This window comes from Rhinolophus sinicus, linkage group LG04, assembly GCF_036562045.2.
Source record: "Rhinolophus sinicus isolate RSC01 linkage group LG04, ASM3656204v1, whole genome shotgun sequence".
Lineage (NCBI taxonomy): Eukaryota > Metazoa > Chordata > Mammalia > Chiroptera > Rhinolophidae > Rhinolophus > Rhinolophus sinicus.
In genome coordinates, this window is record NC_133754.1 from 127,885,774 (window position 1) to 127,907,300 (window position 21,527).

General features: G+C 38.6%; 1 protein-coding gene across 6 annotated transcripts in view; it reads left to right on the plus strand.

Moving 5' to 3' along the window:
- The first annotated feature begins 5,081 nt into the window (after positions 1-5,081).
- BNC2 (basonuclin zinc finger protein 2) overlaps positions 5,082-21,527 on the plus strand; it is a 415,446-nt gene continuing 399,000 nt past the window's right edge. For 2 of the 6 annotated variants that reach the window (XM_074330352.1, XM_074330351.1), the window contains exon 1: positions 5,082-6,689. In XM_074330352.1, the coding sequence (XP_074186453.1) occupies positions 6,687-6,689 (3 nt within the window). In that variant the 5' untranslated portion in view covers positions 5,082-6,686. The remainder of the gene's footprint in view (positions 6,690-21,527) is intronic. The other 4 variants (XM_019739202.2, XM_074330349.1, XM_074330348.1 and 1 more) reach the window with 3 other exon arrangements.

Sequence of the window (21,527 nt, forward strand, 5' to 3'; positions counted from 1 at the left end):
ACAAAACAAAGAGGCAACCAACCGAATGGGAGAAGATATTTTAAACATTTCCGATAAGGGGCTCATATAAATATAAAAAAATATTAAAAAACTCATACAACTCAACAACAGAAAAACAAACTATCCCATTAAAAAATGGGCAGAGATCCTGAACAAACACTTCTCCCAAGAAGACAAATGGGCAACAGATATATGAAAAGACGCTCAGCTTCATTAGCTATTAGGAAAATGCAAATCAAAACAATAATGAGATACCACCTCACACCTTTTAGAATATCCATTATCAACAACACAAGTAATAACAGGTGTTGGAGAGGATGTGGGAAAAAAGGAACCCTCATACACTGCTGGTGGAAATGTAAATTGGTGCAGCCACTATGGAAAACAGTATGGAGGTTCCTAAAAAAATTAAGAATAGAATTACCATATGATCCAGCAATCCCTCTTCTGGTTATCTACCCCAAAATTTTGAAAACATTTATCCATAAACATACATATGTGTACAAGTGTCCTCCCATAAATGATTGGATAAGGAAGATGTGGTACATATTTACAGTGGAATATTACTTGGCCATAAAAAAGATGAAATACTGCCATTTGCACAACATTAAGGGATCTTGACATTATCGTGCTAAGCGAAATAAGTCAGAAAAAGTTGAGAACTATACGATTTCATTCATATGTGGGATATAAAACTGAAACAAACAAACGTACAAAACAAACAAAAACTCATAGACACAGACAACAGTTTAGTGGTTACGAGAGGGAAAGCGGGAAGGTAGAAAAAAGTAAAGGGGTCAAATATATGGTGACGGAAGAGGATTTGATTTTGGGTGGTGAACACACAATGTGATATACAGATGATATATTACAGAATTGTACGCTTGAAACCTACATAATTTTATTAACCAATGTCATCCCAATAAATTTAATAAAAACAAAATATAAAGGTTACCACTTGGTAAAACAAAATTTTAAAACTTAGAAAACATTAATTGCCTTATCTGACAGTCTTTAGTTTTGTTTCATGATTAAGCTTCCACTTGTAGAAAAATTTCTTTCATTTATTGTTGGCATTGGTCAAATTGTTAATTGTGAGTCCAAGACCATCCTCAAGTTGAGCATTAGCAATATATGCTATTCCACATAAACTCATTTTTAATGATGAAAATCTCTCTTCTGTCCTGATTTCATTTTGAAATTGAAATGGATTTACTTTTTAAAGTTCAGACCATTTAAAAAACAACATTTATATTTCCTCTTTTATACTTCTTTTTTATACATTTTATACTTATTTTTATACTTCTACCATTAAAAAAATTATAAAAATCAGTAGTCGATTGTGAATATATTGGGCAGTATTTGCATAACATAACTTTCAGGATCTCCTATCAAGGTTAACAACAATACATAAAACCACATGTGAATATAAGAACTTATTTGGCTTCCAAATAATGTTATTTCTTGGAACACAACTCATTGGATATGTATAGAATATACTATGCAAATAAAGTTATATTTACTTAATTTGCAAGAATGCCTCATCATTAGCAACAGACAGGGACATGAAAACATGCTTATAACATGGGCACAACTACAAACAAAACTAACTGATTAAATGGTAACCACTTCTTGAAATGTCACCCATAACCTTCCACTCTGTATCAGGATTTCCTGCTCTTGCATTCGTTTGAACCAGTTATGTCTCTATATTGATTGTTATGTTTTAATTCTTACAGCAGAATTATACTTTTCCCATTTTACCAATTTCTTGACAGATTTTTCTCAGGATTTGGAAAAACATGTAAATGTGATGGAGAATGGTGGGAAGGAATCCCCACATGGAAACATGACACAGACATGCTATTTCTCTGTAACAGTTAGGAAATTTTACACTGCAAGTAATAGAAAGGAAACCTCAAAATGGCCTATATAATAGGGTATTAATTATATCCCATAACACACAGTCCCAAGCCATATGGGGTTAGTTAATTCAGTAATAACAGAGCTCAGGTGATTTCCATCTTCCTTGTCATCCCATGTGTGTGGGCTTCTTCCTGGTTACAAGATGGCTTCAGCTGTGTCAGGTACCACATTCTCACATACTAACATCTAGAGCCGAAAAGGGACAATTTATTTTTCAGTCTTTTGTTGTTGTTGTTTTAATGAGTAAAATAATCTTACCCCAAAGCTGCCCCCAGTAACCTCTGCTCATCCTTCATTGGCCAGAACTAAGTAACGTGCCAATCCTTAAACCAATCATAGCAAAGGGAAGACGGCTATTATAATCAGTTTAGTACAATCTAGTCTAACTTGTGGCATGGAAGAAAGGAAAATAGCTGTTGTATAGGCCAGTGATTCTCAAACTGTTTAGTCTCATGGCCTCTTAAAAATTGAGGATTACAAAGTGCTTTTGTTTACGTGGGCAATAGTTTATTGATGATTAATGTATCAAATTTAATTTCTAAAATGTAAAAGTAGTTATTAATTCATTTGAAATGAATTTGTTACTATTTGTTACTATTCTGTGGTAGGCAGAATGATGGCCCCTAATAATAATGGCCCACATCTTAATCCATGGAACCTGTGAATATGTTGCAGATGTGATTAAGGATTTTCAAATTGGTAGATTATGCTGGGTTATCTAGATGGGCCCAATGTAATCACAGGGATAGTTATAATTGAAAGAAGGAGGCAGTGTCAAAGTGATGTTGTATACGAAAGACACGCCTGGCTCTTACAGGCTTTAAACATGGAAGCGACCACTAGCCAAAGAATGTGGGTGGCCTCTGGAAGCTGGAAAAAGTGAGGGAATCAATTCTCCCGTAGGGTCTCCCGAACGGAAAGCAGATCTGCAGACACCTTGGTTTTAACTTATTGAAACCCATTTCGGACTTCTGAAATCCAGATATATAATAAATTTGTGTTGTTTTAAGCCACTAAACTTGTGATAATTTGTTACAGCAGCAGTAGGAATTGAATATATACACATTTCAAAATGAAAGAAAAAAACAACTATATTTTGTAAAACAAAAAAAATAAGACAAATGTCATTTACTTTTTTTGGCAAATCACTTCAACATCTGATACAAGATAGGTGGATTGTTGTATCTGCTTGTACATTCAGTCTGTTGTGATATCACATCACATTATCTCTGGAAAACTGTGGTACATTCATGAAAGAATTCATGAAAGAATGTGAGAAAGGCAAATAATTTCTGTTTTATAATAAAAATGTTTTTGACCTCATGACTCTCCTAAAAGGATCTTGGGGACTCCGAGGTGTGCCCAGACCACACTTTGAGGATCTCTGGTGCAGTAAATCACCAGTTTTTGTTCCATCCCCCAAAGGACAGATATGGAACTCCTTTTTTCCATATTCCCAGAGTGAACTTGTCTGACTCTAAGGTCATCAACATCGTATAATGATTTCGGCATTTCTTCCTTAATTCAAACAATATTTCTAAGAGTTTAGTTTGTGCCTGGCACTTCACTATAGGCTGAGGCTATATAAGCAAACACAGTGGATACAGACAGTTCTTGCCTCTTACAGTTTAGTTGAAGAAAAACAATAAGTAGGTAAATAAGACAATTTCGGATATTGCTAAGGGATTTGAAGAAAATAAGTCGTGGGAAGTGTGAGGGGTATTTCAGGTGGTGTGCAAAGAGCTATTTTAATTAAAGTCTGCAGAAGTGAAGTTAGAGCTCAGATGTGACTGATAAGAAGGAACCATTGAAAAATGTGGGAGAATATTCTAGGTAGAGAGAACAACAGGGCAAAGAGTAGGAAGGAGCACATTAAGGTAGAGGAACAGAAAGAAAGCCAGTGTGTCTCTAGTGCAGTCTATGAGGGGAATGAAAAATGGAAAAACAATATTTGAAAGAGTCTGGCAGGTGTAAATCATTATCGTCTTGCAAGACACAAAAACAGACTTAGGGTTTTATTCCAATTGCCATACAAACACACTAGAGGCAAGAAAAGATTGCAGAATTCTCTTACGTGGTAGGCTTTGCTTCCACCTTCTCCAAGGGCTGCTCTTCAGCTCAACACATTCCCCATCTTTATAATGATGACTCTCCAGAAATGCACTGGACCCCAAAAAGACACATCATACCTCACATAAATTGTTTGTATGCTAACATCAAAAAACAGACAGATCTGGAACCAATCAGGGAAATGTAAATTACAGGTTGCTTGATGTGGAATAACTTCTGCTTTTCGGCTAGCATAGGTGTACAGCCAAAAATGCACTGTGTGAATGTGATTGTTTGGCAATTGCTGGTCTGTCACTTGTCCAGAGCGGTAAGTGTGTGAATGGATTTGTATGGGTAATGACTGAAATTAGCTTTTCTCATCTCTATGATACAGGAAAACACATTGGAACTTGGCTCATTTCTGGAGAATTCTTGTGATGATCCTCAGTTGCTCAGAAAGCACATTTGTTCATCATTATCCCCTGTGTAATCAGTTTCTACAAACTATAGGATGATATTACAGTGATGTTTACAGAATAAAGGAACATGCTCCACACCTTAATCAAATAACTTAAAGATGAGCCTTCTTAGATACCATGCATTTATATACATGGGTAGTCATTAGATATCTAGTCTATACTTTGATTTATAGTACAGTGAGAGAAGAAAACTGTTTCCCAACAGAAACCTCAAGATGAACCATGTGCCTAGAACTCTAAGGATTCACCACAAATAATATAGTAGAAGTGTTTAACAGACCAACCTTTCTACAACAAGAGGATGGAGTCCACAAATGCAGAAGTGACGTGAAATCTGCTTTGAAAGGGCCTAAAAACAGTCAGGAATTTGGATCCAATCAGTACACAGAACTGCAGGTGAGATGGCCTCTCTGTTAAAAACGCTGGATCCACGTGAATAAGAAGCCTAATCACATTTTCAGAACAGCTGTGGCTACTTGGGCCATAGCCTCCTCAGTCATGGCTCCCGAGATTTTCTTTAAATTATTGTGAAAATTTGTATTAAACTTAAGACTAGATTGTGCATCCAAGAAAATGAAACTACGTAATTCTAGGACTGCATATTTTCAAAGGAATTGAATTCTGACCTCTGAGTGCCATTAAGCAGTTTCTCTCCGTCTCCTTCTGAGAGAGAAAAGAAAAGGGATGATTTTCTCTTTTCAGTAGTAACCGGTAACCAAACCTGTTGTTCTGCCAAGCTAGCCTTCTCCTTGGCGGATTCTGATTTCTAAGTGCTCGGGGAGTATGCTTGAAACCTGTGCCTTCGTCTCATGTCAGATAAGCAGAAAGTTTGCTCTAGCTATGATAAATCTGCACAACGCGGAGATGTTTTTGGCAGAAAGCGTCCGTTAGAAAGAAGATGATTAAACTCGCCCCCCTTCCCCCTCCCCTCGCCTCTTGCGGCCAAGGAGTGTGTTTTGCCTGCATTTAAGAAATGTCCTTCAGCAGCAGGCATGTGCGCTCGGAGCCTGCAGCCTCCGTTTTCGCGTCTCCGGGGCAGGGCGAATCGGGTCGGCTGAGTGTCACCCACAGATGTGACTGGTCTTCCCCGCGGGCGCCCGCGGAGGCGGCAGTCCCCTTCCGTCTCCAGCCGGAGGCCCGCGGCCCAGACCAGGTCAAGGGGAAGGAAGCCCTCGCCGCAAGCCAGCGTCTGGGCTGGCATAAAACACGCCGCTACCAAAAACTTTTTTCTCCCAGCTTCGCGCAACTTTCTGCCTTTTCGCCCAGCACCTTCTCGTCCCGAGTTTCTGTTCCCTCGGCTTCCTTCGCCTTCTCCCCAGCGGCGGCGCGCGGAGGACCCGGGCGGATAGGGGTGAGGGGCGCGGGGACCGCCACGGCGGGCACGGAGATGGAGGAAAGGAGAAGGTGAAAACAGGAGGGGCGGCCCCGGCCGCGGCGGTTCAGGAGGAGTAGCTGGTCAAAGGGGACGGAGAGCGGCGAGTGCCCGAAAAGGAAAGCGACGCGGCGGTTTGCTGTAGTCGGAATAAAGTTCGCGCCCTTTCCTCGGCGTTTGCAGCCTCCCCTCCCCGCTTCTCCTCTCCTTTTTTGACAGCTGGGCGCTTGCTGCCACCTCCTCGTCCACGCCCGCACCCCCCGGGGGGCGCCAAAGTTGTTTTCCATCCCCAGAAAGAGCAGCGGGGGGAAAAAAAGTAACAGGGCGGCAGGGGGAGGGAGAACTATACATCCTCCTCACGAAACCCCTAGAAATCGGAGGACAAACAACAACAAAACTAATCCTACTTTTATTTTGCAAAAGGGAAGCAACATTGTAGTCACGACAATTTTTCAGAAAGAGGTGAAAGTTGTGCGGCTGGCAAATCCGTCGTAGGTCACCTCGCCCCCCACCCCTCCCGTAGCAGCCCCCTCCCGGGACAGTCCATTCCTTTTTCTTTTCTTTTTTTTTCTGTCCCGAGGAGCCAGGGGAACTCTGCAGGCTCCGACTTGGGGAGCGAGGGCGACCCGGGGCGCGTGTGTAAATCAGTCACCTGAGCGCTGAGGGGCCGCGGCGAGGGCGCGCGCGGGCGGGCGGGGAGAGGCGGAGGCGGCGAGAGCGGCGGCCCGAGGAAACCGGGAGGGGGAGGGAGAGAAAGGCCGAGACAGAAGGAGCGAGAGGCGGCCGAGGGGCTGGTCCAGGCGCGGCCGCTAAGAGGAGACCAAGAGGCGGGGGCTGCACTTGACAACCAGCATGCCGAGATGGTAAGAAGTTTCCACCCTCCTTTCCTTTTTATTCTAGACTTAGTAAGAAATGAGCCCCGGGGCCGCCCGGGGGCCGTGTTTTCCTCAAGTCCAGCGGCGAGAGGTGGAGGGGGGCGTTGAGGGGGGCGGGCTGGGGAGGAGAACCCCAGTCCAATCTGGCCCCTGCTATGCCCCCGAAATCCCCCGTAAACTTGGCCCAAGTTTCTGAGGGTAGTTCCAGGTGGGAAGGTGTGTGTGAGGGGGACTCGTGAACGTCGCCCCCTCTCCGGGCTGGCGGGGAAAGGTGATCGCCAGGCTCCAGGGAGTTGGGGACGGGTTGGTGGGAAGGCGGGGGATGAATGGAGCGCTGCAAAGAGCTTGGGGCAGCAGGAAAGCGTTTTGGAGAACGGGGAACTTTTAAAACTTGCCCGCGAGTGAGGGACGGGCGTCTGGGCGTGGGCGCCGGGGCGCGCTGGTGCGCCGCGCGGGGAGGGAGGACACGGCCACCGCGTCCCCAGCACCTTTGCTTGGCCCACCCCGCGCCCTGACATTGGGGAAACCCCTTTGTAAACGAACAAATTGTAGGAAGTGCTCCTGGAGGTTTTATGAAGAATGTGCAAAACGAAGAGCAGGAAAATAAACCCTAGAGAGAGAGAGAGATTTTGAGGTGCAATTCTGAAGAAGCCGATGTGTTATGCTTACACATGGACTGCAGGGTGGCATTTGGGGCCCGGGAAGGGGCAGAGTAATTGGGGGGAAAAAACCACCTAAAAACAACGGAAAGAAAAGAAAAAATAGATGAAATCCCCTGCGAAGGGAGACTGGGATTGAAAAAATAAGTTCTTAGTGCAAGTAGCGGAGGAGACGGGAAGGCTGCGGAGCGAGATGCCAGCACAGCCCTCCACTGGAAGCGGCTTCACCGGAGCGAGACACCGTGCAGTCAGTTCGCCCTGGATGAGCGCTCCGTCCGCTTTCGGGAAAGTGATTTGTTAGAAATGAGGCTGGACCACTCCCTTCCTTGTAGTTTGCACCCACCCAGTGCTGTTTCTGTTACCCCCACTTGGGAATCTGATAAACCGTGTTCTGCGTGTAGACGTAATGTGTAAGAAAAAGGCAGATAGCGGGTTGGCAGTTTTTTCTCTTCCCTTCCCCCTAACGTGACATCTCTTGTTTCAGTGATCAAAGTCACAATTGGAGTGTAGGAGATGCGACTGTCAAATGCAGACACACACACACACACACACACACACACACACACACACACAATAGCATGTGCCCAAGACTGTGGTTACAGTAACACTGACAGAAATTAAAGTGGTTTTGAAAGCAGCGTGCGATTTATGGTGGTTCTCATTTACCCTAGAGTCAAGCTGTTGTAAAACTGATGTACAAAAGACATCATAAAATAATCCTGTGTACACAGGATTAAAGTGGCAGAAAGTGGCCTATTTCATTATTTTTTATGTACTTCGTGGACACTTGCAATGGTTGGAACCTGTGTTTAAGTGCAGGCGTCAAAACAATATATTAAATATATCTGTTTAGTGCTTGAAGGGTTTTTCTTCTAGCGGCATTTCACACAAGAACACTGTAAAAGCCGGTTGTAGGTATTATTTTTCTTCCCTTTTCCTTAGCCTGTATACTATTTGTTTACACATCTATTCCTAAATACTAACCACTTTGAACAGTGGCTAAGCCCATTTGTCACCTATTGCTTTGTATTCTGCAGTTTCAAATGTGACTGCACACACATACATGCTTTAAGTGGGGGGATTTATTTCTGGCACTCTTATTTAGTGTTCCGATCTGAAGACATACTTAAGAGTAGTGAAACCTTGTACAAATTAATCGAACTTCCTTTACCCTTTGGAATCACCCAAAAAATCCCATATGAATGCCATAGGTTATCTGTGTTTTACATTATATTTGTATCTGTTTCATTTAAAGTGTTCAGCCTTAATGAAGTTCTCAGTTGTAGCTACTCTTTCTGTTCCCGGAGAGCAGAATATTTAAAATCCAGATTGCTAATCACTTTACCAAAGTACTAGAGTATCTTACCAAAGTACTAGATAGAGTATCTTCACCTGAGGGAAGTAATAGTGAGCCTGAATGTGACTCTTGAGTATCTTGTGAGAAAAGTCTGAAACTGTCTTTTTTTCCCCTCTTCAGAATATTAAGTTTGGAGTTGTCTGCTTGTAAAACTTTGAAAAAGAACCGACTTCATGTGATTTAAAAAAATAAATAAATATGAAGAAAATATTAATAGCAGTTGTACATTCCCAATACCTGATTTTTTTCTTCTACCTGAAATGTGAGATATCTGTCAGGCAGGGATATGTGATTACAAAAAGAAGCAGACAAAAGCAGAGCTGACTATTGCTATATTAAAATGTAAGTGTTACAGTTTGAATTTTCAAGTGAGAGTTTTTGAGTTCAGTGCTTTACATAACATTTTGTCCTAATCTTGCTTGCTGTCAGGGATGTTTCATGGTTGTGCAATTGCTGCAGTCAAGAATGCCAATTTGCATTCCAGGAGTGTCATTTGATTACTTTTATCTGCACAGCTCCAAGACCGGCCCAGACCTCTCGTTTCATCTTGCCATGTCACGAGTCAATGCTGTGTCGTCTTTTCAAAAATCTGCCTGATTTAGACAAGAAAGAAAAGTACTTTCATGTTGCAGCCGCAGTCCCCTGCTAACTTGTCAGCAGCAGGATATGATTCACTTGGGCCCAGAAGAATGGAACAGAGAGGCGGGTTAGGCGGTTCAATAAAGCCCATGGACAGGTAGTGTGTGACATCCCCAGAGAGCCACAGTTAATGAAGAACAGGTCTGCTTAGTTCTCCACACGCTGACCTGGTGCTGTCCCCACAGTTTTCTCATTTGATCTTTCCCAGCAAATTGATCTTTTCTTGTATTTTTTTGCCTTCCAAGTTAGTCCTTGTGGGACTGAAATTAGCAGAGCAACTTAAGTTGGATAATACAGCTGTTCAGAAAAGAAGAAATTGGACACTGGCTCAAAAAGGGGCGGGGGGTTGGGGGTGGTGGTAGAGGGACCTATTCTTTTTATTGTTGTTCCTGAGAATATTTCTTATATTAAGGGAATCCAAAGTAGATGATGACTTGAAGTTAGTGGTTCCCTTTATTTTTAATTTTAGTGTTAATGTTCCACACGACTTGAAATATTCCTTAAGTATTTGGAAAATGGTCTTAGTGAGTATGAGTGAGTATAGGAGTTTTCATATTCACTTGTTTGAAATGATTTGCCAGTCGACTATGTAGCTTTTACGGCTATTGTAAGATAGACTAAATATCAATGGCATACTTCAACTAATGTTATTTATAGTCTTTTAAATAACTACAATCCCGAAGTATCCAATACTGAGTAGCAGAAAAGATGAAACAATAAAAAAGTCATTACCAGTGCTGCATATAAATATTATGGTAGGTGAAAATGTTTTCTACAAATTACCATCAGCATTTTTGTTTTACATACACCCCACAGATACACTCTTAATAAACTTTTTTTGTTTTTAATTTTCAAGATTCTGCATTTAGATGTAGGCTTTTAGAACTGAGACCAGATAAGTTTGAATTTCTGTAGATGTTAGTTAATGTATTTTGTTACTTGCTTTTTGAGATTAAATTAATTTTAGCAAGATGGGTAAATCTAAGTTGGGAATGTATATGTAGTTTAAACAGGTTAAAGTTTCACTGTAGAATTTTGTATATAAAACTTAGGTTGGAAGCAATTAATAGATTCTTAAGCTGTTGTGGATATAAGGAGCAGTGCTTTCTGAATTTCTCTGCAGATGGTCTCATTTACCATGTACATCCTTACAAGAAACAGTTGAGAACATTTCTTGTGGAAGGGGAGGCAGCCTTCTCAAATCTTTCCTGCTGGATGGGAATTACATAGGATCATTGGTTAGTAAACTCCTCTCTGAAGAGCTAGAGGGAGCCTCATGATTTTATTAGATATACTTAAGGTTAAAAAAAAATCACTCTGGCAATCAGAATGTTGTAGAAAAAGAGTACATAAAGAATACTGGCTTAGTGTTTAGACTTGAGGGGCTTTTGTAGGTTTGGTGGGGGCGGGTGTTTTGTTTTTTTAAGCTGTGACAAGCAGCAGAACTGTCCATGAGAACAGTCAAGTAGTCAGCTGAGATTTCTAGAGTTCTACCTTTTAGATAATTTGAAGATCAAATAAAATACAACGAAATACGTTTTAAATCTGATTTGGTTTGCTAAGGTCTGTATGTCATTTTGTCAACAGAAGGAGTTCTCTTGTTAGGAGGCCAATCTTCAGAGCTTTATTAAAAGTAACTTCTTACCAAGTCACTGAGGTGGGGGCGATACCTTTTTCAGTTCACTAAGGACAACCTCCTTTCTGTAAATAATGGTTTTGAAGTAGTTCTACATACAACTGCTGTACTCTGGAGGGAAAACTCTTTTAAAATGAGTGTTTCATGTTATAAGCATAAATAGTAAACTATTTATAACGTTGATATATTAGGAATCCATAAATATGTTAAATTTAAAGAAATAGAACTTAAGTGGTATTAAATTCAGTATTTGTTCTTAAATTTCACATTTATCAGACTTCCCACTAAAATTTGTGATATATTTACCTTAAAGAGTCTTTGATCATAATTATTCTTTAATATTTATATACTAGTTTTAGTAGCATTACTTTGGACAAACTTATTTGCCATTTAAGTAAATAATATAATCCAGTGAGATAAACTACCCAAATTCATCTTTTTTTCATCTCTTGCACAGTAGCTCTCGTTATATTGCTAGCCAATAAAAGTCTTTATTTGTTGCTTATTAGAGCCCTCAGTACACTCAAGAGTTGTTCAGCTATAATTTAATTTGGCTGTTCAAAGAGGCTCCCTTGTTTTAAAACATGTTCTTAGTACACTTTTACCATTTATTGTGAACCTATATTCTAACTCATGCATATGCATAGGAATGATTTTACAGATACATCATTTTTAAAGATTTTTTCCATAGCAGAGTCATAACTTTTTCTTTAAAAAAAATCTGTACCTAACAATGTCAATTTTTTCCTTTTTGCCTTTGACATTCCGGAGCTTTTTTTTTTTTTCTTGGTGATTGAAATAGTCTTGCCACTATAATTTAAAGTCAGTTCCTCAAGGAATATAACCTTTAGTTAAGGTGTAGTTGAGAAGGGCACTTAAAAAAACAAATTCAATAATTAAGAATTCTTATTGAGGACATTTCACTTTAGCAGTCACTTGAAATTACAAAAAGTTTGCCTTGAACGTCACACATAGCTAGCATGATAAATTCACTTTCCTTACTGTAAACTGCTGGGAAGTTTTGCAATGAGTGGAAGGAAGATGGCTTGAGTGTTTTGGTGAAATTTGTAACAAATCACGTTCACTAAAGACAAGAACTTGACTGTAAAACTCTAAGATGAGTATCAGGAATTCTTCCACAAAGAAGGCAGAATGTGGAATTGCTAAATGAGTCCCTGCCTGTATATCTTACCAGTGGGATTTACATCAAACCAAGCCTCTAGATACAGTATTTAATAGTTATCAAAATGTACAGTATTGTCTTGGAACTTGTGGTTCATGAGTTCATAGCCCCTGCTTTTTTGCGCTTAGTACAAAGATGTAAGAATCCACACAAAACATTTTTCTCTTATTATGACCTTACATTTGCCAAAGTGCCCCATGCTGAAATTCCTTTTCAGTATCTTTTTTTTCCTTTTTTTTTTTTTTAGTCCAAAGCCAGACGTGTACCCAGACACAAAAGCCTCTGTGTATAGCAAGCTGTTTTAAATATTGTGACTCGACGATGTGCTGTCCTTTCTCTGCTTGAGCCAAGGATCTCTGCTCAGTGTCTGTGGATTACCAAGCTCCTTCTTTATTGTACCTCTTGTCAACTATTCCTATTCATTTAACCTTTCATTAGTGTCTGTGCAGCTTCACTGTCTAGAAAGGCAAGGAAAAACCGAAAGGCCCCACTGTCACAGTTATTAGATTTCTCGGTTACATCCCAGCAACCATAAAGAAGTGAGAGTCGACACTATTGTCGTGCATGCTGCTGTCCCGGGGTGCAGCTCTTCTGTGCATGTCAAGGACATGTGCCACATGTTGATATGCATCGCAGGGATAAATGCACAACATGGGGGATAGGCCTGCGCTGGCAGTAATGAGCTTTGTAGGAGTTATTGCAAAGACCCACAGTTTGTGAAGGAATTTTGCTTAACAGGCCAAGGAGATAGACAGAGTTGAGGGCTGCCAAGATTTGCCTATGCAGAGCTTGTCAGTCACATTGTTTTCATCTAAACTTCATTTGAGGGGAAAATTGAATACGCTTGACAGCATTGAAAAGTCTTATTTTCATTTTTAAACTTTCAGAGGAGAAAAGTGTTATTTCTGGTGACTATTTAGCGTATTATAACTATCTTTTATGCTGACTGAATCCTGTATATGAATGGATTGATTAGCAATTTATCTTAATTCTTACACATCTAGAATTGAGATATTTTGTAGATGTCATATGTATATTTTTTAATCTGTGTAAGAAGAATGTAGCTTATTAACGTTCCTATGCTATTATTTCCCCCTTCTGATTTCCCTCTAGCACAGTCTAGTGCTGTGATCTGATTCTTTAGAAGTGCCTTTGCCTTATTACCTCAATGTAAAGGAAAAAAAAGATGACCATTGGATCATTTTCAAATTATAATAAAGACAAATATTTACAGCTTTTGGATTGGAAAATATTACTTCAACATCTTAGGAGATTCGTAGAATTGCTTTTTAAAAATTCTTAAAACATTTGAATAGAAAATGGTAGATTATCTCTTTTTACAGAGAAGTTCATTTATTTTATTTTAGCTAGGAAAATCTTCATTACCAAGAGTGAATAAAATGTTTTTGTCTTTCTAATTTAAGTAATTTTTGTCAGTTTTCCAAACTCTTTTGGAGCTGTCTAATAACTTTGCAAATATATTAATGATGTATTACCAAATCCCTATAAAATTATTTCTAATTTTTACTTGGCCTTACTTTTTTTAGCTAAGGCAAACTTTTTAATAGTTGTATTTGATGCTTTCCCTGGTAAGCTTTTTATGATGTCTTGTGAATATATTAATGGGCTTAGTTGTCCTTGTTTCCGGGAAGAGAAATGAGCCGTTTTTCGCACTCCTTCCCTCAGGTGGGATGCTCCCTTCCAGACAAACATATATTCAGTATTTGACAGCTACATGCCCAGCCAGCCTAGGGCCATGTTCTAGTCTCTTGAGCATTGGGTGGAAGCTCTGTGTGCATTATTTTAAGATGAATCTGCCTTGTTCATTTCAAGTGACCTGGTGGCCTTCCCACAGACAAGGCAAGGGTATGTTACCATTCCCCCTTCTAATAGTCCTGTTTCCATTCATTATGGTTTGTGTTAGGTGAAGTAGAAGAAGAAAGGGACTTGTGAGCTATAATTGTAGCTCCCTCCCTCCCCCAAATAAAAACCCTAGAAAATAGGCCAGAACTATGCAGTAATGAAAGAGAAAGGGATACACGGCAGGAGCTACTCTCTATAGGAATCCTGCATCTCTTCTTCATCTAATCCGCATCTCCAAGACCCTGGCTGACCACGCCTTGAAAGGCTCTTGCACCATTATCCATCCCAGAGTGAGAACAGCCCTGGGACTAGGTTTCAAGACACCTCATTCTGTTCCACCTAGGCTTTCATGAAATTTTATAAATTTCATCATTTGTAAAACAAATGAGTTTGGTAATTTCTAAGTTTATTTCCAGTTGGAACCTTTTATATTTTACCCATATGTGATAAGACTATACAGTCATAGCAGTTTACTAATTTAATAGCTGTATTGAGATATAATTCACATACCATATAATTCACCCATTTGAAATACACAATAAAATTCTATTGTATGGATATAGCAACTTTTCTTTATCCATTTGTCCAGTGGTGGACATTTGGGTTGTTTCTTCCTTCTGGTTATTATGAATAATGAATAATGCTGCTGTGAACATTTGTGTACAAGTGTTTTGTTCTCATTTCTTTTGGGTATATACCCAGGAGTGCAATTGCCCAGTCATAGGGCAACTCTATCTTCAAACTTTTGAGGAAGTGCCAAATCATTTTCCAGAGCAGCTGCACCATTTTACATTCCCACCAACAATGTGTGAGTTTTCTAATGTCTCTACATCCTCCTCAAACTTATTATTGTCTCTCTTTTAATTTTAAGCACCCTAGTGGGTGTGAAGTGGTTTTGCTTTGCGTTTCCCTGATGGCTGATGAGGTTAAGCATCTTTTCATGTGCTTATTGGCCATTTGTATGTCTTCTCTTAACAGAGATAGGTCTGTGAAATCTTTCACCCATTTCTCATTTAGGTTATTTGTTTTTTCATTCTTGAGTTGTAAGAGCTCTTTATATATTCTGGACACAAGTCGTTTATTTGATGCAAGATTTTCAACTTTTTTCTTCCATTCTGTGGCTTGGTCTTTTTACTTTTTTGATAGTGTCCTATGAAGCATTAGAAGCTTTAAATTTTGATAAAGTCCAATTTATTTATTTATTTTTGTGTGTGTGCTTTTGGTGTGCTAAGAAACCGCTGTCTAACCCAAGGTCATGAAGAGTAGCCCCTGCGTTTTCTTCTAAGAGTCTTATAGTTGGAGTTCTTACATTGAAGTCTTTGGTCCCTTCAGGTTAATTTCTGTGCATAATACGAAGTAGGAGTACAACTTCCTGCTTTTGGTTGTGGTTATCTGGTTGTTCCCAGCACCATTTGTTGAAAAACAATTCTTTCCCCATTGAATTAGCATGGCACCTTTGTGGAAAAATCATTTGCCCATGGATGTAAGGGTTTATTTCTGGATTCTTCATTTGTTCCCTTGGCCTGTATATCTTTCCTCATGCAAGCACCACACTGTCTTGATTACTAAAAAAAATGTTATTGTGGTGGAAAGTGCATAATATAAAACTGAACAACTTAACCATTTTTAAGTGTACAGTGCAGTAGCATTAACTGCATCTTGTTGTGCAACAGATCTCTAGAACTTTTTCATCTTGCAAAATTGAAACTTTCTACCTATTGGACAACTCCCCTTTTTCTCCTTCCACAGCCCCTGGCAACCACCATTCTACTTTCTAAGAGTTTACTTTAAATAGTTAATACAAGTGGAATCATGCAGTGCTTACCCTTCTGTAAATAGCTTATCTCATTTCGCATATTGTCCTCGAGTTTTATCCACGTTGTAGCAGGTGACAGGATTTCCTTCTTTTTGAAGACTTAATAGTATTTCATTGTATGTACACACCACATGTTCTTTACTCATTCATCTGTAAACGGACATTTAGTTTGAGTCTCCCTCTTGGCTATTGTGAGTAATTCTGCAGTGAACCTGGGTGTGCAAATAAATAGCTCTGCAAGATTCTGCTTTCAATTTTTGGGGTATATATCCAGAAATGGGGTTGTTGGATCATATAGTAATTCTATTTTTAATTTTTTGAGAAACCTCTATACTGTTTCCCATTGCTGTTTCCCTATTTCACATTTCCACCAACAGTGCACAAGGGTTCCAATTTTTCCACATCCTTGCCAACTCTTATTTTGTCTTTTTTTAAAAATATATATATATAATATATATAGTGGCCTGTCTAATGCATCTGAGGTGATATCTCACTGTGGTTTTGATTTGTATTTCCCTGGTGATTCGTGATGTTGAAAATCATTTAATGCTCTTGTTGGCCATTTGTATATATTCTTTGGAGAAATGTCTATTCACGATTTTTGCTATTTTTTTTAAATCAGAGTATTGGCTTTTTGTTGTTGAGTTGTATTTTTATATATTCTGGATATTAACCCCTTATCAGAAATACATTTTGCAAATATTTTCTCCCATTCAGTAGGTTACTTTTCCACACTGTTGATTACTTCCTTTGCTGAACAGAAGTTTTTAAGTAATCCTATTTGTCTGTTCTTTTGTTACTGTTGTTACCCTTAGCAGTTTTCTTTAAAAAAGAAAAAAACATTACCCTGAGAAGAGTAAAGGCTACATTAAGAAAATACATCTATTGTTTGTGTTAAAAAAAAAGTCTTGGTAGTACTCCAGGGAACAAGAAATATGTCATTCGGTAGCCAAAAGATGATGGCTTTTAGTTCCCTGTGAAACACCCTGGTTTTACTTTGATGTTTCTTAATTATCATTGCATTTAAAAGCATTCTAGGTGTTCTGTACGATAGCAAAGATACTTCATGCCCTGAAGGATGGAATTAAGTACCTAGAAATAATTGTTTTTGGTTTTATAAATACGTCAAAAGGAAAGGAAGAAAAAAAATCATGATTGAGAAAATTTGTCTTCCTAGACATTTCATCGTGACTAGAAAAACACCAACAGTGATTAAAACTAAAACCCAAACTAACTGGTCCACTTAAGTTTTAAATAAATACCATGTTCAAATCTGGCATGGCACATTTGGAAACATGAACTTGTTTTAAAGTTTACCTGGCAAATTTTGTAATTAAAATACCTCATTGTTGAATGAGAAACTTGAGAGCATGGTAATGAAAGGTAATCTAATTTGGAAGTAGCCATGTTGTATTATTGTTGAATTTAAAAAAAAAAAAAAATTGTTATTTTAGAGTTCTAATTTCTCTTTATTCATGCTAATAAAGACCTATATTTATTTCTATCCAAGTTATTGCTTTTCTAGTATTCTGGTGGACCATTCTTGCTTAACTTCATTGTCTATTTTTTACCATTTGCCAGGTGTTTTGGACAAAAGTTTTGTACTTCATTCAGTATCAACTATCACTTAGATGACTGACTGATCAAATATATAAGTGGAGAGTGTGTCTTTTTTCTCCTCACATCAGTATTTACATATTTAAATAGTAATTCACCAGTTTTAAATTGCATCTCATGACATATTTTGAGGATTTACTTTTTTCCTGGTGAAAACTCTGTGAAGGATTTAAAATCATCTATAAAAAATTGGTATGGTAGAAAATTTTATATTTACCAGACACTTGATTTTTTATTATATATAAATTCTATAATGTCAATGGCACATTTTGTTAATGTTGAACAAAAAATTAATTATACTCTTCCGTTCTTTTTAACATGTTTTGACATGTGCACATGTATATGGAATGACAAAATCGTGTGAGCTGTTCTTGATATCTTTCATGGTTTGAGGACACAAAGAAGGTAATTAACTGGAACAATACAGCGGTACAAAGCAAGTTCACTCAGTTCTCTGGCCTGTGGTGTCTAATCTTCCTGTAATACACATCCACTATCTAGTGGATTAGGGAAGTTTATTCTATCAACATATACGTACCTAACAGGTATGCTGCTGGAAGTACATTGTGTTAGTTCAGATTTTGTTCTCATTCAAAATGGTGACTGGGAACAAAATATTTTATTTGTTTGAATTGGTTTTTGACAGACTCAAACATCAATTTTGCCTCAGTACATTTACTTTAAATGATATTAAAAAGTAAATAAATGTTTTTAAACCTAGACATTCTGACAGGGGTTGAGACTTATTTTTCACCCTATCAGTGTCTATCAGGTAAATATTTTCACATAAAGGACTTAATGTTTGTTCATTGGTCTTTGCAGCTTCACTATGTCCCTGAACAGCAACCAGTGATTGATATGACATTTCTGTGTACAGACTACAATAATAATTAGAGCTAAGGAAACGGTGTGTGTGTGTAGAAGTATCCATGAAAAACTGATAGTTCACTACTTCCTTGTGGATAAAGGAGAAGACAGAATAGTACGATTTACTGAAATTTTATTTTTGGGCGGGAGGACATGGTTTAACACTAATGTTATATTTTCATACTGTAGTAAGTAATACCTGGTAGGTTGTTTCTTTAGTTTGTTTTAGGTATATGTATGGATGGCATGAATGAATACTGAGTGTATTACTGAATGTTTTACTAATGTGAAATTGTACTTATGAAATAAGAGATATGCCAGAGTGATAAATTTGTTAATAGTCAACAAGTAAATATGTACTTACTATATATAGAATAAGTTGCTGTAAATTTGCATGAAACAACATTAGACAATAGTGTACTGATTTGGTAAAAATAAAAAAGATGCTTTAAAACTTTTTCAGGTTTAATGTTCAAGCTGTATATTTGGCATAGGCATGGGCGTTCCAGTTGTCTTCATTTTCCAAATTATCACCCAACTTTCAATTATTTTAGAATATAACAACAGGCATTTGTGTTTCTGTGATACACATGACACTCTGTTAGGTGTTGTAGGTATTACAGATGAAGTAGAAGCTATAACCCTAACATGAAGTAGCACAAAATTCATTGGCAGGTGGAAATTATCCTAAAAAGAATAACTGTAGGCCAGGGTCTGCCTCCAGTCTCCATTTGCTTAGAAATCTAATTTTGTCCTTCATAGAGCTCACTGAGTTTGTTCACTGGCAGAGGGGTGGAGAATACACACACACATGCATTGTGTGAGAACATTTATATATCTGCAGACCGTGTTAGGTGGAATACTCAGAGACTTGTGTTGGCATGCTTAGCACATTTTCTTCTTTGTGGGCAAATTTAAGTAGGGAGTCAAATTATAATCTAAATGTTTCTCATTGCTTTATGATTTGGGGAGTTGAGCAGAGAATATTAGTGATGGAGGTAGAAGGTGGAAGCGTCTCCTCACCCTTAGTATGGAGGACTTTTCCAGTGGCCTATATTATTTACAATGCACACTTTGAACCTCAGATCTCCTGGACTGTGTTTGGGAGAGCACTGACAAAATATACCTCTCTTGTTTTTTTCTGCTTCCCATTCCCCTTTCTGATTGACAGGTCCTTTTTGCTCTAGATATGTCAATATTCTCAAGCAAATATTAGTCAACTGTCCTGGGAGCTACTTGTTAAGGTGACTTTGCATTTGATTGGTTTTTGTATGGATCTAATGCAGATGGCAGTCTCATTTGATTCATTTTAAATTTCTTGGGAAATACCTCATGCCACTACCTTACATGTCATGTATTTTGTGCATGGCTGGCAAGAATGGGAGAGGCCATAGAATAAGACCACAGTTTTCTGGAGGAAAATACACGGTTTTTTGTTTGCTTGTTTTTGAATAAAAATGGCTTTGAGACCAGTTAAATATCCAGTAGAGAAAGTTTCTATTGTTAAATACCTTGTAGAAAAATATTTTGGTCTGAGATTGGCTTTATATATAGGTGTAATAAACTGTAATCTAGAAGTCAGTAGGGGTGTTTTGTATGTGTGTGAGTGTGTCTGTGTTTAATCTCTGAATCTATTTTCTGTGTGATAGAAAAGTTCACCAATTACATTGGTCTTTTCTTTTCCATTATACAATTAGAGTGAAGATTAGATTTTAAAGATTGTTAATAATGTTTTACATCATGTGATGTGCAACATCTCTTTTTATATTGCATAATTTTATAGGTTCCAAAACGGACCAGAAAGTTAAATCTGTACCTTTAAGTTCACATTCTTGGATTTCAGCAACTTCCCAGTTCGTTTTATTTATTTTTACTTGAGTCGTTTCTTTTAAAACACTTTAATATCAATTAGATTCTGACTGGAGAGAAAAATTGTTAAGGGAAGAGAAGGTAGAAAGATGAGGCACTGAATATGCAGTGGACTCCCAAGCGACAGCTGCTGGTGGAAACAGGAGCCACTGATTGTTGTGGTTTCTTTCTGTAGGTCCGTTCTAACTTTTATCCTTATATCCATATTTTCAGTGTATAGTCTGTACATTTCAGAGTAATCGGGGTACAATTGTGTAATGTGAGAATTTTATTATTGAAACCCACAGGGTTTAATGCATTCCAAATTTTAAGTTGGAAAGGTGTCAGAACTAAAAATAAAGTGGGGTGATGATGGAGAGAATGGAGAGATTGCACAGGAAATGTTGAACACTGATAAAAATCTAGTTAGAAAAATACTTTGAAAAACAAAGGACCCGTTAAAATGGGTGGCATGAAACTTGTTTTTATGTGCTTCCCAACACCCAGGTTCACCATATTTTTTTCCAGGATCTTTCAAGGTCTCCTTCTCTTTGTTCTCCTCATCTGCTGGGCAAGTCCTATTAGGTCTGCCTCTGGATTACCGCCCATTTGCTACCTCTGCTGCCATCACCGTGGTCCAAAGCACCATCACTCTTTACCTGGAATAATGCGGTACTTCCTCACTGGCCTCACTGGTGCTGCCATTCTCGCCTCTCTCCTGCCCACTACACCTAGACGACACAGAAATAGCTTTCCTCTCTCAAAACCTTCCAGTGACTTCTTCTCACAGGTGTAGTGAAATCTAGACTTCTGCTGTGACTGAAAAGGGTGTGGGAGATGAGATCTCTGAGAAGCCCAATGCGCCAATACCGTTTCCTACCACTGCTTATTCTGCTCTCCTTACACTGACCTTCTTGCTGTTCACTGAACATGCCAAACTTGTACTTAACCTCAGGCCTTCGTACGTGGTTTTCCTCTGCCTGGAATGATCTTGTCCCAGCTTTCTGGATGGCTTCCGCCCTCATTTCATTCAGTTCTCTCAAATGCCACCCCAAAGAGAACTTCCTGACAACTTTCCTCCCCCTGCTCTCCATACTGTATGCATTTCTGACCTCTTAACCCTGCTTTTTCTTCATTGCATTTATCATTACTTGAAAATATGTCTAATTATTCTTTTCATTTTTGTGTAGTTTTGTTGTTTGTTCCTCCCCCCTCAACAAGGATATCAAGCTCCATAAAAACAGGGGCCTTTGCCTGTCTTGTTAATTTCTGAATGTCCACTATCTGGTATGGGAAACACTCAGCTCTCAGTTTTTCCATGGAGGATTATTTATGGCACCA